The sequence below is a fragment of the Nanorana parkeri genome, unplaced genomic scaffold (assembly GCF_000935625.1).
Source record: "Nanorana parkeri isolate BGI_ZX_2015 unplaced genomic scaffold, ASM93562v1 scaffold1046, whole genome shotgun sequence".
Classification (NCBI taxonomy): Eukaryota; Metazoa; Chordata; class Amphibia; order Anura; family Dicroglossidae; genus Nanorana; species Nanorana parkeri.
The window spans coordinates 146,550-161,906 of record NW_017307314.1 but is presented as its reverse complement, the minus strand read 5'-3'; the positions used below and the strand labels follow the sequence as shown (position 1 = coordinate 161,906).

General features: G+C 40.6%; 1 protein-coding gene across 2 annotated transcripts in view; it reads right to left on the bottom strand.

Annotated features, from left to right (window-relative positions):
• Positions 1 to 564: 564 nt before the first annotated feature.
• Positions 565 to 15,357, bottom strand: part of XPR1 (xenotropic and polytropic retrovirus receptor 1) — a 134,359-nt gene continuing 119,566 nt past the window's right edge. The window contains exons 9-15 of one of the 2 annotated variants that reach the window (XM_018567418.1): positions 12,256 to 12,435; positions 11,322 to 11,484; positions 10,327 to 10,521; positions 8,229 to 8,395; positions 7,994 to 8,133; positions 4,279 to 4,500; positions 565 to 2,141 (exon numbers count right to left, since the gene is read on the bottom strand). In XM_018567418.1, the coding sequence (XP_018422920.1) occupies positions 2,081 to 2,141; positions 4,279 to 4,500; positions 7,994 to 8,133; positions 8,229 to 8,395; positions 10,327 to 10,521; positions 11,322 to 11,484; positions 12,256 to 12,435 (1,128 nt within the window). In that variant the 3' untranslated portion in view covers positions 565 to 2,080. Of the gene's footprint in view, positions 2,142 to 4,278; positions 4,501 to 7,993; positions 8,134 to 8,228; positions 8,396 to 10,326; positions 10,522 to 11,307; positions 11,485 to 12,255; positions 12,436 to 15,357 lie in introns of both variants that reach the window. The other variant, XM_018567419.1, reaches the window with a different exon arrangement.

Below are 15,357 nucleotides of genomic sequence, written 5' to 3'. Positions count from 1 at the left end.
CACGCCAGGAAGGTGCCTTCTGATCTCAGCTTGTAAATGGCCATACTCCTGGTATACCTCCCATTACAGCAGTGTTTGCCAAGTAAACAGCTGAGACATATTTAGGGAATGTAAGTATCAAAGCCTGAGTTGGCTAGATAACTAACTATATACAAATCCGGCAGTAAAGTAAGTGGCTCCTAAACCCTGTAAGAAGTTTAACAGTACAATTTGAAGTCAGCCATTTTGTAGGATGAACCACACTGTTCTCTATCAACTCTCTTACTCATAGTGATGAGCGGTTTCACATCTGTCAAGGTTTCAAAATGGCTGCCTTCATAATACGCATGAACAGTCCCTTACTGGAACTTCTATTAGCATATTCCTAAAAGCAAATTGGTTTCAAGCCGACATAGAAGTTACCAATTGCTACTCTAGGTGTTGTAACAGGTATAATGTCAGTCTTGATTTGTAGTTCCTTTCTATTACAGCCTATCAGGCTTTAAAAGCAACTGGTGCCCACTCCCTATACTCAGCATTTAAGCTCCTTTCTAAAAATACAAATAATTCCCCCCATGACACGGAAGGAAGGAACAAAGCATGCACACAAACGAGAAGCTAAGCTGAACAGCAATGCACATGTACAGCAACAGCGAAGACAAAGCAGCGGTCACAAACCTCAGGATCTCTCAGCATGGCCCCTTGATTCATGCCCATCACAGAACTCGAGCTGGGGAGGTGCTGAGAGAGGCAGACTCTTGTAGAGGTAAGTTGTCACCAAGCAGAGGTCTATTTCAAAAGATTGTCCTTGCACTAACTGGAGAAAGCAGACAGATGTGTGAGAGAGGGGGCAGCTCCGTTATACATCTAGACCTGTCTCATGGAGAAGGTGAGGATGGACTCTTTACAGCCAACATTGTCTTTTGAGAATGAATGACGTTCGTACTGTGCTGCCCCCTTCCCAATTACTGCATTGTGCATCTACTGCAGTGCTGGGTATGGAGGGAGGGGTATTAAGACTGTTTCCCTATTGTCAGCCCTTGTGGGAAGGTCTGCTGGCAAATGTGGGTAGAACCCAGAAAGGCAGCAATGAGACAGCTGACAGCCGTGTATGAGCCTGCTCTCACAGAAGTCATAGAGAATACTTGAGACATACATTGCACCTCAACGTGCAACGTTGACATGTCTTATCTGGCAGTAAAAGAGGAACGCTTTAACTTCACCGACTCTGCTGTGGGAGATCTGTGAACCATTTAACCTCCTGGCTTCCTGTACTCAGTAGTGAAATGGTTAGGCACAGCTCTCCCAGTGCAGGCTATTGAGGCTATGAAAGGGAGTGCTCAGCTCTTACAAAGAGCAGAATACAGGCCCTTGGCAGGACTGGCTTCTGTCAGATTATGAAGTGGCTGCACACCACCAGATGAGTTTAGAGAGTTGAACACATCCAGCAAGAAAATAAGAGAGATTATAGAGAAGATAGGATGGTGCAGGAGAAAACAAAACTTTGGTTTAAAATAATGAAAATCGACGAAGGTTTAAATGAAGGAAAGTTAATCTCTCAAAGCTCGGTCACTCCCCCAGCCCCTTTTTCATTGGGACCCCTTCCAGCACTGCTGGGGGGTGGGAACAGAAAATGTCCATGATGCTCTGCAAAGAAACACATGAATGGGGATGTCAAGGTAAGGGCAAAGAAAAGAGAAAACGTAAGAAAAAAAAAAAATCAGCTGCGAGTAAAACAAACCCAGCACAGGGTGTTGTATGTGCCGTCACAGCATCAGAAATCAATTAAATTAAGTCTGTCTGAGGTCAGGCAAGCAGAAAGGTTGGACAAAAATCAGCAGAGGGAGATTTTGATCACCCATTTATGTTATGAGTCTGTTTCCATCTTAGCAGCCTTGGGTGTAGAGGTCGTTCCTTGGCTTCTGTGTTTACATCTGTCCATGGATTTGGAGGGAGGCAGGCAAATGTGGGGTTGGCAAGCGCACAGAAGGCCAGCCCTGTAATGAATGGGTATGGTGAATGGACATAAAGAAGCCTGGAGTTGGGATGAAAACCTGGTGAAGACGATCGATGAAAGTGAACATTAAATGTAGCTTGCGCCTCATGTGTTGGCTTCATCATCAGTGTCATCAATCAGGACCTTGGCATCTCGAGCCTTGCTCCTACAAAGTAAAAGATGACATTAGCTATACAATGTAAGAATAACTTTTATACACTATGGGGTCAATTCACAAAGCCCAGCGTTATGAGAGTAGAAGTTAATTTATCTATCCTTATTTTACCACTCTTTATTTTACTGGCTGAAACATGCAATTCACAAAAGCCGGAATCGTGAATGCACACGCAGTTTAACGTTCCTTAAGCAAGTGTTATTTTAACATCACAGACTTTATTTTATCTATTACTGTGATAAAATAACGTTTTGGGTGTTATTTTAACACTTTCGCAGTGCATTTTGGTAGCAGAAGGGGTGGAGCAGATGCCTAAATGACTGTTACTTTCACCACACAAAAGGATTCCACATATAAGGAAGGAATATATTCCATATTCGCCACATGCATACTAATTTTAAATTTGGTAGGGAAGAAATCATATAGAAATAACAATAACATTTTTTCTGAACGGAATGAATATATGAAACATTACATTTATTTAGATCTACATCCGATGACAGACAGACAGTGTAGGGAGGGCAAGCTATTCTCCGTACCACCTATAAAGCCTGTCTTGATATTAAAATTGTTGCATGGAACAATCCGCTCGCTCTACAACCCCACTGAAGGGTGTCCAGGGACATTTGATTTTTCGTGTCATGTGAGATTTGCCACTAACCTCTAACTGTAAAAAAATCATCTACATTTGTAGAAGGATAAAAGCTGTAGAAATGACAAATACATGCCGCCTTCTTCTTCTGTACTCAAAAGCATTTAGCAATGTGAAAATGAAGAAAAAAGTTTCTATTTCTATCTAACTCATGTCATCTCAGTGCAAAATGCATCAGATAACGCCTGAAATCTGTCATAACACCACCCTGCGGGAGGTGATAAATTATGTCTCAATAACGAGTGATAAAAGGACCTTTTCCTTTTGTGAATTGCATTTCAAGCATATTTTATCACTCCAGTTGTTAAAATAACGTCTGAATAGTTAAAATACCGTCTGAATAGTTAATTTACCACTTCTTAAAAATAAGAAGCGTTATTGAGTTTTGTGAATTGACAACCTTTACACAGCAACTATATAACAAGCGATATCAATGAAATAATGGCCAAAATGAAGAAAATAAGCTTTGTGAATTGACCCCTATATGTCCAAAGTTTTCTAGACATCTAACCATCAAAGGTGCTTGGTGGACGGCCTATTCCAAAATCATGGGCATCAACATTGGTTTCACTTAGCGATCATAACAGACACCACTAACCTGGGAAGCTTTTCCACAAGATTTTCTAGTGTGTCCATGGCACTTTGTGCCTATTTAGCCAAAAGAGCATTTGTGAAGTCAGGTACTGATGCAGGATGCTAACAATTAGCATTCTAATGTATTCCAAAAGGTGTTCATTAGGGTTGAGGTTACGGCTCCGTACCGGCCAGTTTCATTCCTCCCCACTAAAAGCCTCAAACCATGTCTTCATGGACCTGGCTTTGTGCACATGGGTGTAGTCATACTGGAAGAGAAGAGGGCCTTTCCCAAATGGTTAAAACAAGGTTGGAATGGCACATTGTTGAAATGTCTTTGTGTGCTGTAGTATAAACCGTATCCTTCACTGGAAAAACCTGGACTCCATGTGGAGGGGTGTACACCTACATTTAACCATACAGGTAGGTGTAATGGTTAGGTGCCCTCAAACATTTGGTCAAATCAATCAACTAAATTTATATCAGACTGAGTGATACTTTAAGTTGTAGGTACTTGACTTTGTAGGTACTTGACTATTGTCTAACTAAAATTCTGAGGATCTGCAGCTTGGTGGGTGCGGGTCACCCTAATTGGAAGCCTCAGAGATCAGCAGATTGCATAGTCTAGAATAGCACCTCTGATCTGGAATGGATTGCCATTTTGGGCACTACATACCTTATATTCAGAAGGCCACCATTTTCAATTTGCCCAGCCAGTCCACACCAAGCTGGAAGCTCATTGTATTCCCATTTCATTGTTGAAAGTGGAAAACCCCACCAGATGCCATCTAAATTCCATTAGATGCACTAGATATCTAGCTCCTGGGATGTGTTCAGGTCTCCGATACAAATAAATCAGTACTTTATTACATTGGTAACATCACTTATGAACAGGCCACTCACTGGGAGGATAAACGTGGTATGCGGAGAGAGATACTCTGGCTGCGTTTCCATGGCTTGCTTTTGGCTCGGTTCTTCACTCCGTCCTCCTGATCCATCATCTGCTCCAGCAGCGTTTGGTCATCGGCATTCATTGGTGCCACAGAGATGTCGCGCACGGCGCGGAACTCACCACAGTTATTCAGGTGTTCATTCTCCAGACGGAAGAAATTCCACACAAAGCGGCTGTGGGGGCGAGAATGGAAATTGGCTGTAAACACATTCTACTTTAAAACCTGTGCTGCAAAAAATGAGTAGGCTGCCTTTGCTAAATAAAAATTGGTAGGCTTCCCTTTTGAAAATGCTGGTTGCCTGGCTGGTATGCTGATCATAACAGGTAACTGAACAGTCAGGTGAAATCAGCTAAATACATCAAAAAAACAAAAATGGTGTGCAAAGTCTTACAGTTCATTTTCTATAGACGCCAAACTAGAGCCACAGTAGAAAAGCCTGTTTCCATGCCAGCATGCTGTAGAAATAAACCCTTGCTCACTGTGTGAAAGCCGTGCAGAGATTGAACATGCCTTGCATCAGACCTATAGCTCTTCAGCAAAGTCCATGCTGCTAATTGAAGAACTCGAGCTCTAACACAGCGGGGAACATTTTGGACCATTGCAGAGAGGTCACAGCTTCCACACAGAGAACAAATAACCTTATATGTAGAACGCTGACAAGGGACAAGATTTTCTACTCGCGCTGTGGCTGCTTTCCAAAGCAAATGAACCAGAAGACTTTACACACCTTTTGTTTTATGCACCTGCAATACATTTAGCCGATTTAAACTGAAAATGTTAATGTGCTTTAAGAGTTCAGCACTTCAAAATCATGTACATAAGGAGTTTCAACCTTTTTGTGGCTTCACTAGGTTTTTCTTGGTCAGTGGCTGAGAAAGTTGGTAGGTTTAGAAAGAGCATTGCAGAAGACATGCAAGTGTGGTCGATATGCGCTTTGAATGCCTGTTATTGAGCTGTTAGACAGCGATCGCAGACAAAATCAGCCAGAGTGAGGTGTCTATGTGCTTTTAAAGGTTGCCATGACTGAAAAAAAGAAACGCTGGTCTACAGGAGGAGGAGTTGTAAAACAAAAACAAAAAAATCTGGGAGAATAAATCTGATTAGGGTGACAATACAGAATAATCGTCACTTAAAAGTGAGGCAGCTAGACCAGGCAAAAAGGTAAATGTCTTAAACTAGTCTCTAAACATATAAAACAAAATGCCCATTTAGCATATAATGCATGCATGGCAGTAAGAAAAGCTATATAACTAATGTCATGTATCAGTTCCTCTGATGAACAGTAGAGGGCGCAATTCACATTTATAATACCAAGCAGGCCACACGGAAGGAATGTACAATACTTCCATCAAGATCATATGTAGGTAAAAGCAGATACGAGCTTTTCATTTAAACAATAATACACCTTGAAAGGGTAAAGCCATGTGACTAAATTTTGTCTTATTAGAAACTGCTCAATAAAATTGTATGGACAGGGGATCATTATTTTTTGACATGATCTGAAATTAAAAAGAAACCCCAGTAACATGTTAATAAAGACTTTTAATACTAACGGTCTATTTAAAAAGGATTCGCTGTCCAATTCTCGCTGGACATTCATCTATCTGAATTTTACCGTATTCGCCTATCAATTTCAGAGTATTTCACATTCGCCTATCAGTGGCAAAGAGGATTCGTCCATCAGCATACAGTGCCTTGCACAACTATTTACCCCCTTGGTGTTTTCCCTGTTTTTTTGCACTACCACCCGAATTAAAATGGATTACTCGGTACTTTTGCATGGCCCTGTACAACATAAGACCCCTTTCACATTGGCACTTTCCGTTTCGATCAGCAGGGGGGTGCGAAGATTCCCTGCTGATCAGAGCAGAATGGAATGTTTTGGCGGCCGATATATATCGGTGCATCCCTTCTATATACTCATGTGAGCTATGGACTCGGCTGGCTGCTACTCCCGTCCCTGCTGCCTCTCTCTACCTCCGCTTCAGCGATGGAATGTCCCTCGGTGCCCTATACACTGTATAGGACATGATGACTCACAGGACCTTAGACTGCTGGAGCAGAGGGGGAGCCAGGCGGCAGGAACCATTCTAACAGCCAGCCGGCTGCGAGGTTCAGGCGAGTATAAACTTATTTTCGAGCACGAACACTGAATCCTTGCAGTGTGGGGGGTAGCCCCTCTAAAGGGGTTACAAATAAATATGCCCAGAATTCTTCTTTAAACTGTTTTTGGGCAGCATGTAACCCTCCTCCTCTTTTTGTTTCTTATTTTCTCGTTCATAAAACAATTGAAAACAAAATGAATGTATTAATACCTCTTCTTCCATCAGTGAGGGGTGACTAGAATCTTCTCCATTAACAGGAGCATCTTAAAGGCCGATCCCCCCCCCATAAAATGGTTACAGGCCAATTAGAATCATATGTTTGAAATATATATCACTTGAAGCTCCAATGGTGAACTCGCCACAGCAGCATGCACAGTTCTACCCTTGATCCCCCAGATTCTCTAAAACGTTGCCTAAACCAATCATTGGGAAGTCCAGTCCATCTTTATCACGCAAAAAGAGACAGAGGCCCAAAACTAGTGCGGGGCAGTTTCATCACTGGAGGCTCAGAGATTTAATAGGATGGTGGGTGACAAACTGATACCAACCCTGAAACGGAGGCATCTGTACTCAGTGCATCTAAAGCCTAAACATTTTGTTGTGGTTAGTGGTAAATGGGGTTAGAACCTCTGTCAGTTTTATTACCATGTTCCTGCTGAGATATATATATATTTATTTTATCACCGTTTGCACTTGTACCCTGGATACAAAGCAAGAGAAAAAACAAAATTGACTTCTCACCAAAATAGTAATCAGAGAAGACTCCCAATTGGGGACACCGGTGCCGGTGACAACTGTCCAAGAGCAGATCCCCTTTATTTTGGAGTGATTTCCCCTCACTGTTGTCTAGGGTAAGGTAAATTCTCCTCAGTGGGACACAAACAAAGTAAGAAAAGAAAACAAATGTCCAATAAAAAAAAAAACAAACAAAAAAAAAATCTATGCTGGACTGGGCAAAATTTTAATAGAAAAAATAAATGTTTTGACTTCCCATATACTGTAAGCCATCTGCCTTCATTGTGCGAAGGTAACATGCTCTTTTTATATTTCTCTCTAGCTATAGCTGTAAACATGTGATCAGACAAAAACTATAATAACTGAATGAGATCATGCAGAGGTCCTTGGACAGTCAGATTAATGCTAGCCATACATGGCTTGAATACTGCCCAATTGCTGCTGAATCGGACAAAACTTGAGCCATGGGTGGAACAACCCGGCACAAGAAACTACAAAATCAAAGGAGTCAGGTGGAAAATGTTCTGCAGAACAGTGACTGCATTGTTCGGGTATTTAGACAGCTGTGGACGCTGTCTGAATACAATAGCCTACAGGTGGGCATTGCTCCATCCATGATGTTTAGTGTGAATTAGAGAATCAAGTGATTTGCTTTCAGCCCGAGGGGCAGGACGAGAGAAATCTAGCTTTATGTGGCTAGCTTACGCATGAAAAGATAATATCAGAATGCAGGAAGGACCACTTGGGCCTATGGCCAGAACTCGAGCCCTTATACTGGATACTAGAGATCTATGGAATATTGAGAACGCTTGTTTAACCACTTACCGGAAGACTTCAAGCGGAGCAAAGACAGTGGATATTATATCTGAAATATTGTTATGTAGGTTTAATGTCGTGAGAGAAATCTGTATGGTCCATGCAAAGCGCAGAATGACATCCTGTATGATTGCACAGTAATAATAGGCCTAGAAGAGGAAAGGAAGAAGCGAAGTTTTAAATAAATGACATTCATGTTAATAATAACCACAAGCAAGTAGAAATAAATCCATACACCTCCCACCTTCTGAGGATACACAATCTCTTCTCGCAGGAATGTATTCTCTCCGGCGTTCTTGTCAAACAGCCCCCAGTCCATCTTCAAGTCCCAGATAAGAGTATATAATGAACTGATGACATAGCTAATGATCCACAGGTAGAAGAACACCTGAGCATCCGAGTGATTCTGAGCTGCAAGACAAAGACGACACATGTGGCTGCATTTCAATTACTTGGCTCACATGTCAAGCTAATGTAATCGCACACAGATTCAGGGTCATGGCGTTTCTCCCCTTCAGCACCACAATGATTTTTTATTTTAAAGAGGTGTCAGTTGTGCTCCAAACAATCCTTTGTTCTTGTAGTCTGTCCTAAGGTCAAGATTTTTTCTTGTAGGGGGGCGTAGGGTATTCATTAGGAAGCAGATCGGACTACATTTTGGGTTTTTACTTAACGTGAGGAACAAGTAAAAGATAGAAATGCATTGTCCGGTATTTTTATAGATCACATAAGTGTCATTTTTATATTGGAGTAGAGGGGCACAGCACAAAGATCACCTTTCAACGATAGAGTTTCCTTTGCCCCCCCTTAAATCCATTACAATCTGTGGGATAGAGCTGCAAAAATGATTATAATACAGGATTTATATAGTGCCAACAGGTTGTGCAGCATTTCACAATATAAGGAAGACGTTACAGTTCCAATACAATTCATGACAACATGGTTAGGAGGAGCCTAACACTACAAAGTTCAGTTTGGATTTGTGTAGATGTGGATTGGTGCAGTGGCAAGGTTCTGGTAGACCTGCGATTGCCTTAACGCTAAGGAGTCTAATTGTTAAACAAAGAAAATTGCAGTGCAAATGTATCAGCAAGTCAAAAGATATCCTTGCATATATTAACGTGTGAGATGTTATTTTCTGATGATATTTAAGTTGCCTTTTGCAAGGCGAATGTAACGTTCATTTGTCCAATCCTGGTTTGTTCCAATGATGTCAAATGGAAAATAATTACAATTTGTTAACCAATATACATATTATTGTATGGATTTCTCTGTCTAATATTCTAATATAAGAATATTCTCCTATGACAAATACCTTAAAATTGCATCCTAAGAGAGAATAGCCTAAGAACATTGTATCCTAAGAGAGAATAGCCTGACATTGTATCCTAAGAGAGAATAGCCTAAGAACATTATATCCTAAGAGAGAATAGCCTAAGAACATTGTATCCTAAGAGAGAATAGCCTAACATTGTATCCTAAGAGAGAATAGCCTAAGAACATTGTATCCTAAGAGAGAATCGCCTAACGTTGTATCCTAAGAGAGAATAGCCTAACATTGTATCCTAAGAGAGAATAGCCTAAGAACATTGTATCCTAAGAGAGAATCGCCTAACGTTGTATCCTAAGAGAGAATAGCCTAACATTGTATCCTAAGAGAGAATAGCCTAAGAACATTGTATCCTAAGAGAGAATAGCCTAAGAACATTGTATCCTAAGAGAGAATAGCCTAACATTGGATCCTAAGAGAGAATAGCCTAACATTGGATCCTAAGAGAGAATAGCCTAAGAACATTGTAAAATGATTTATGCATTTGTGCATTTTATTTTAAATTAAGAATGGTATTTATTTACATTTGTTATCCGATCAAAACAATAAATCGGCCAATTAATCGATTATGAAAATCATCATTAGTTGCAGCCCTAATCAATAGGTTTATGGAGAAATGAGTGAAGATCCTGAACGGTGTGCGGGGGCGAATCATGCTTAAATACAAAATAGAAGTGTCAGCCAGCAGAATTGGTCAATATAAAGATCATGGACAATTATTAACGTAGAATAATTTAAAATGAATAATTACGCCACCTTCCAACAATTTTATTTCATGTGTGTTGTGAAAGAACATTTTATAAGGAGAAAAACAAAAGGACCATTTTGTAACACACGTGAGGAAAAGCCGTTTCTGTGGGAAGTGAGGGACAGTGACAGAGCAAAGGCTTATCCATCATTGAGACAAGCTGTGTACTTGTACTTGTCACCAACGTTGGGATTTCAAAGCTCTTCAGTCACACTGATGGTCTCAGAGATCTGGAAACAATATACACACACATAGGATTTTTACCTTTGTGGGTTTGGTAGAGAGCAGCGAAGGTGACCATGAAGAAAGTAGTGGAGTATTTGCCAGCATTCATCAGGTGAGGAAAGGCTCTTTTAGTGTCTCGGTATCGTCGCAGGCACTGGATGAAACGTAGCCAGGCTGGAATACACTGAACCACAGCTCGTACCCCATAGGAATATGTATTACACTTTCCAGTCCCTGTGTACACAGAAAAGAAGCAAGACACAAATACATAAAACCACATCCAGACTCAAGCACCTCATGGTCATCACTCAACCTTTATCCCTGTCCTCAATATTTATTACACTTAGTTACAAGAATCATGCTGAATATTTAAAGGCAATTTATAGTTCCATATTTTGTCCTGAAATGAATTACCTACCTGAGAAAACCTTTGAGAGACGTTGCCATTCTCCAATACCCATACTCTATAGTCTCAGGGTAATAAGACGCCTGTTCAGTGTCACTTTGTCAGAGGCAACTGCTCGACAAGGAGCACATAAGCCCAAGAGTCAGAAAATGGAGGTTTCCATCAAAAGGCTTCTCAGATACTTAAGCTTAATAATACACAATGAGCTTGCACCAAATGGAAGAAAAAGCTGCAATTACATCACTGTCAAAGAACTTTCTGTAGTGAATTTCATAGCAAAACCAAAACCTCCCATCTAATGAAAACCTAAAAAAACTAAAACAAAACAAACCACAGAGTGGCTTAAAAAAAAAAATAGTTATATGGATAAGTTACAAGGTCAAGTACAGGCACAATGCACACCACCAGATGCTTTCCTTCCTCCACTTACTAGGAGGGTCTAGCGGAGGGCATTGCGCTGGACTCTAAGATATGTACTATAAAATAAAGCTGTTTAAAGAAAAAAAGAACCTGGCTGAGGCTGAATTGTTCCCCAAACCATGCTGTTCTTTTACTCTAAAAAAAAAATAAAATAATTTGTTGAAAACAATGCACAAAAAACAAACAAACAAAACCCAGGTTTTCTTACCATTAGTGATGAGTCCGTTGTTACTCTCCCAGTCCAGCTCAAAGCTGTAGAAGCAGATCATAAACTCCAGGTCCATGAGTATCACGGCAAGACTGTTGAGCTGGTCGGCCAGCCAGAAGTCTGCAAAGCCCACCTTATGGAATGGGGCAGTGAACACTCGGAACTAGTATGAAGAGAAAACCAATATTAAAAACAAGATGAAAGTGAAGAGGAAAAACACAAGAGCAGAAACAAAGCACTTATGAGAAGGGTCTCCAGATACATCCTCCCAAGAACCCCAGGTATACAAGAGTCCACCAAATGGTTGGAGAACCAGCATTAAATCTGGTGTCTGAAATTTAGCAGTTCGGTGGCACCTTTTATTTAATAATTATAAATTAAAAAGTTAGAAGCTGTGGAAATGAAATGCTTTGGCCCCCTTAAGATCTCTGCAGTCTGCTGTGGTGAATTACCGCACATGCGTTAATGCACATTGGGTTAATGCAGCCGATTCAATTTGAACGGGCTGCCAATACAAGGTCCAAAAAACAGGAGCCTTTAATACCATAATGCACATTATGCATGCTGTGGTGCACTGTGTTGTGGGGGTGCTGCCCAATACTCTGGAAGTGTGTTGGTTTGTGCATTACAGTAACACATCACTGTGAATGGATCTTTCAATGTTCTTTCCATGCAATGGACTATCTACTAACAGCAAATTATGTGGTTACCGTATGGAAGAGGAAACCCCTAACATTGAAACATGACAAGATCTTTTTCTAACCTATGTGGTTGGAATATACTGGGGACAGGGTCATAGCTTGACATTAACCTTAAGTGCAACAATAAGACAGCTCTGCAAAGGGCAAAGCACAATCCAAACATAACAGAGCTATGGAAAAGTGGGAAAAGAAAAATGGAGAAAATGGCTTTTGTTAAGTTCTGTGGCACTTACCAATAACTTAAGGAGCCAAAATCGAGACTTGTAGTAGAAGGTCTTAGTGGGGTTGACGAGAAAGAGCAGCATGAAGCCATACAAAACCAGTGGATTCACCTGCATTGGCAAATAGATATGATGTCCAAAGACACAGGCGAACAGACTGAGGCACCACAACATGCCAAGGAACCCTGCAAGCTGAAACAAAGACACAGCACTGTGATAGCCTGACAAACAGATTATATGTAGAATAACTGACAAAACAAGGTAGTGCATTATTTACACACAATATCTATCTACACACACACGCACACACATATATTTATCCATATTAGAATTTACAGAATTGTCATAGCAGTATATATTGACAAATTATCAGCTCACACTGAACTGTAAATAGAATGTTAGAACACTTACATAAAGGTTTTTGTAACCTGCTGATAAATCACGTTTCACCAATTACAATAAAACATCAATACTCTTAACTTTCTGTGGTGTTTAGACATAATAGTAAAACATTTTAGTCATGCACATTTTTTGCCAGTGAAAGTCATATTTTACCAACTAAAGAAACATGTCCAATACATAGTGCTTGTAAAATAGCAGGTCTATAGGTCAAGCTGTACACACATCCAGGAAGTGTGTCATCTGACAAAAGGTTTATAATCCTGGGCAGCCAGTCTTCATATTCAGACAGACCTTCCAGGCAGCAGAGCCGGGTCCTGGACCTCCACTGCAGCAGCAGCACAGTCTTCTTAAAAGCACACTGCAACCTGCTGAAGGGATACCTAGGATGCAGAACCACACCGGGGGTGATCTGCTACTCAGTCAGTTTATGGGGACTACTGAAGAGCCTCCGTGTGGCATATATTGGTACCGCTTCCTTTTCCAGTGGGAGTGTTGATGTACAGGTAGGGTTACAGAAGACCGATATCAAGGTGAAATATGTCAGTGTTAAGGCATATCCACACAGTAACTTCTATTACACAAAGTGCTGTGAAGGGGTGCCATTTATTCTCAATGGCACTCCAACACACCTGGCAACCGACGTGCATTGCAATGCACGAACATGGATCATCCTGTGGTGTGATGCTAAAAATGCATCTTTTTTTGGTGTGTTATTGAATGAATGTGTTGTCTTGCTATGCAACAAGTTTTAACATGCGTGCGACAACAACACAATGTTGTGAATGGGCCCTTAAAGTAAAACTAAAGTAAAACTGAAGCCAACCTTAGTTTTGGATAGAGTAAGAGAATGTTACCACAAAGCTAGAAAAATCTGACTTAGTCCCAGCTCCGCCCATGCCACAACCATTATATTCCGTCGCTCTCTGGCAGGATATAGCATTCTGGCTTCCTGGATATATTCCACAGGCCTGAATTTAAGAGAGAACACTGAAACCATACTTGGATGTTGTAGGCTGGAAATCGGTGGTACCAACATTCCATCATCCTGGATTGGAGGTGCTGCACTGGCCCCACTCATACTGGGAATACTCATCTGATCTTTATTTGTGAGTGATACACCACTTAATAGTACTTAGTAATTAGAATAGATCATAATTCGTAAACAAAAGTCCGTTATAAGGACAGAACTGCAATTACACATAAACATAGGAGACTTGTTACAGGAGACGCTGAGGCAATCACTGCTGACATCTATTTCTATAACAAGCTGACATTTTTATTTTAGTAATGTTTGTCGCAGACCTGGAACAAGCATACAGAATAATTTCTGACTTCTCATCTTCATACTTGTTCCAGGTCAGCGAGTCCTAGTATTGAAGCCGTTCCAGTCTAACAACCAGGCAACTAGGACACCAATGGCAGTCCTCTATTTCTATAATACACTCACAAACACCAAAGATGTCTTCCAATCTAATAACAACCTAAACTAGAATTACGTGTCAATCCCACCAAGCTAAAGAAAAAATAGAAAATGTAATGTTTGTGTTCTAATGTATGCATCAATCCTGTAGAAAGACAGCATAATTTACATGTATAGAGGGAAGCATATCATTCTCTGAAGCATTGAATATATCCAAGAGAAACCCAGTATTTTCCAGAAACAAGCTTCACGCCTGCTGACAATGGCACGATTAGTAATGTATACAATACTCTGTTGTACAGGTATCACAATCACAGTTGGGTATAAAGGAAAGCTATACATCTCATTACATTGAAAGGTGACAAACAAATGTAAAAAAGGGGGAAATGTTACAAAGAAATATAGCAATTATTTAATGATTTGGAACCAGACTTGCGAAATCAAATTGGATTAGAACGCAATTTTGATATCATTACATCAGCCAAAGCAGCTGACCTGCACAATAAAAAGGACAGCTGTAATGTAAAAGGTTGAAATAGGCTTTTACAAATCAAGTCTGGAGACCCAGAATGTGTCCCAGCCCAAACGTTTGCATTCTGGAGAGGATAAGGCACAATTTGGCCAAGGCTGCCGTGTTTTAATTGGAAAGGACAAAACACAGTGGCCAGAAGAGATGAAACACAGGCCTGAATTCTATTTATAGCAGTGTATATCCCAGCACAACTAGTTGCTTCCGATCAAGTCACAAGGGAATGTCCATTACTTTATGCTCAAATGGGGACTCTGCTGTTATAGCAACACTCCAGGCAGCATTGCACACAAAATAAATGCAAAGCCTTCCCAGTTTGTCTCGGTTGCTTTCTAGACTATGTATTTAGTAATCAATTATTCATTATACAATGCTTAATGAGGGTTTCCACAGCAGATTACCTGAATTTACAGTCTTGAACGTGGCCCCCTGCTGCTTTTACTACATAGCCTTCTTATCCTTTCTGGTACTCTCCTTTATTTCTAATCATGTGTTTGTGTCATCAGGTGGAAATATTTCATCTTAGGTCGGAACGCAACCATTTTTTTTACATCAAAATACACTTATTGGGGGGAAAACTAATTGACCTGTGCTTTGCAGACGTGTCTTCATTTCATTGCATCTTGGCCTGTAGCATGGTACAGATTCACTGTTCACAATGAGGGGAATCAAAACTGGAGCAGACAGAATCTGGAGCAGTTGCTCATAGTATCCAGCTTCCCTCTTCTATTGGTTCAGTTAAGCTTTGAAAATGAAAGGTAGA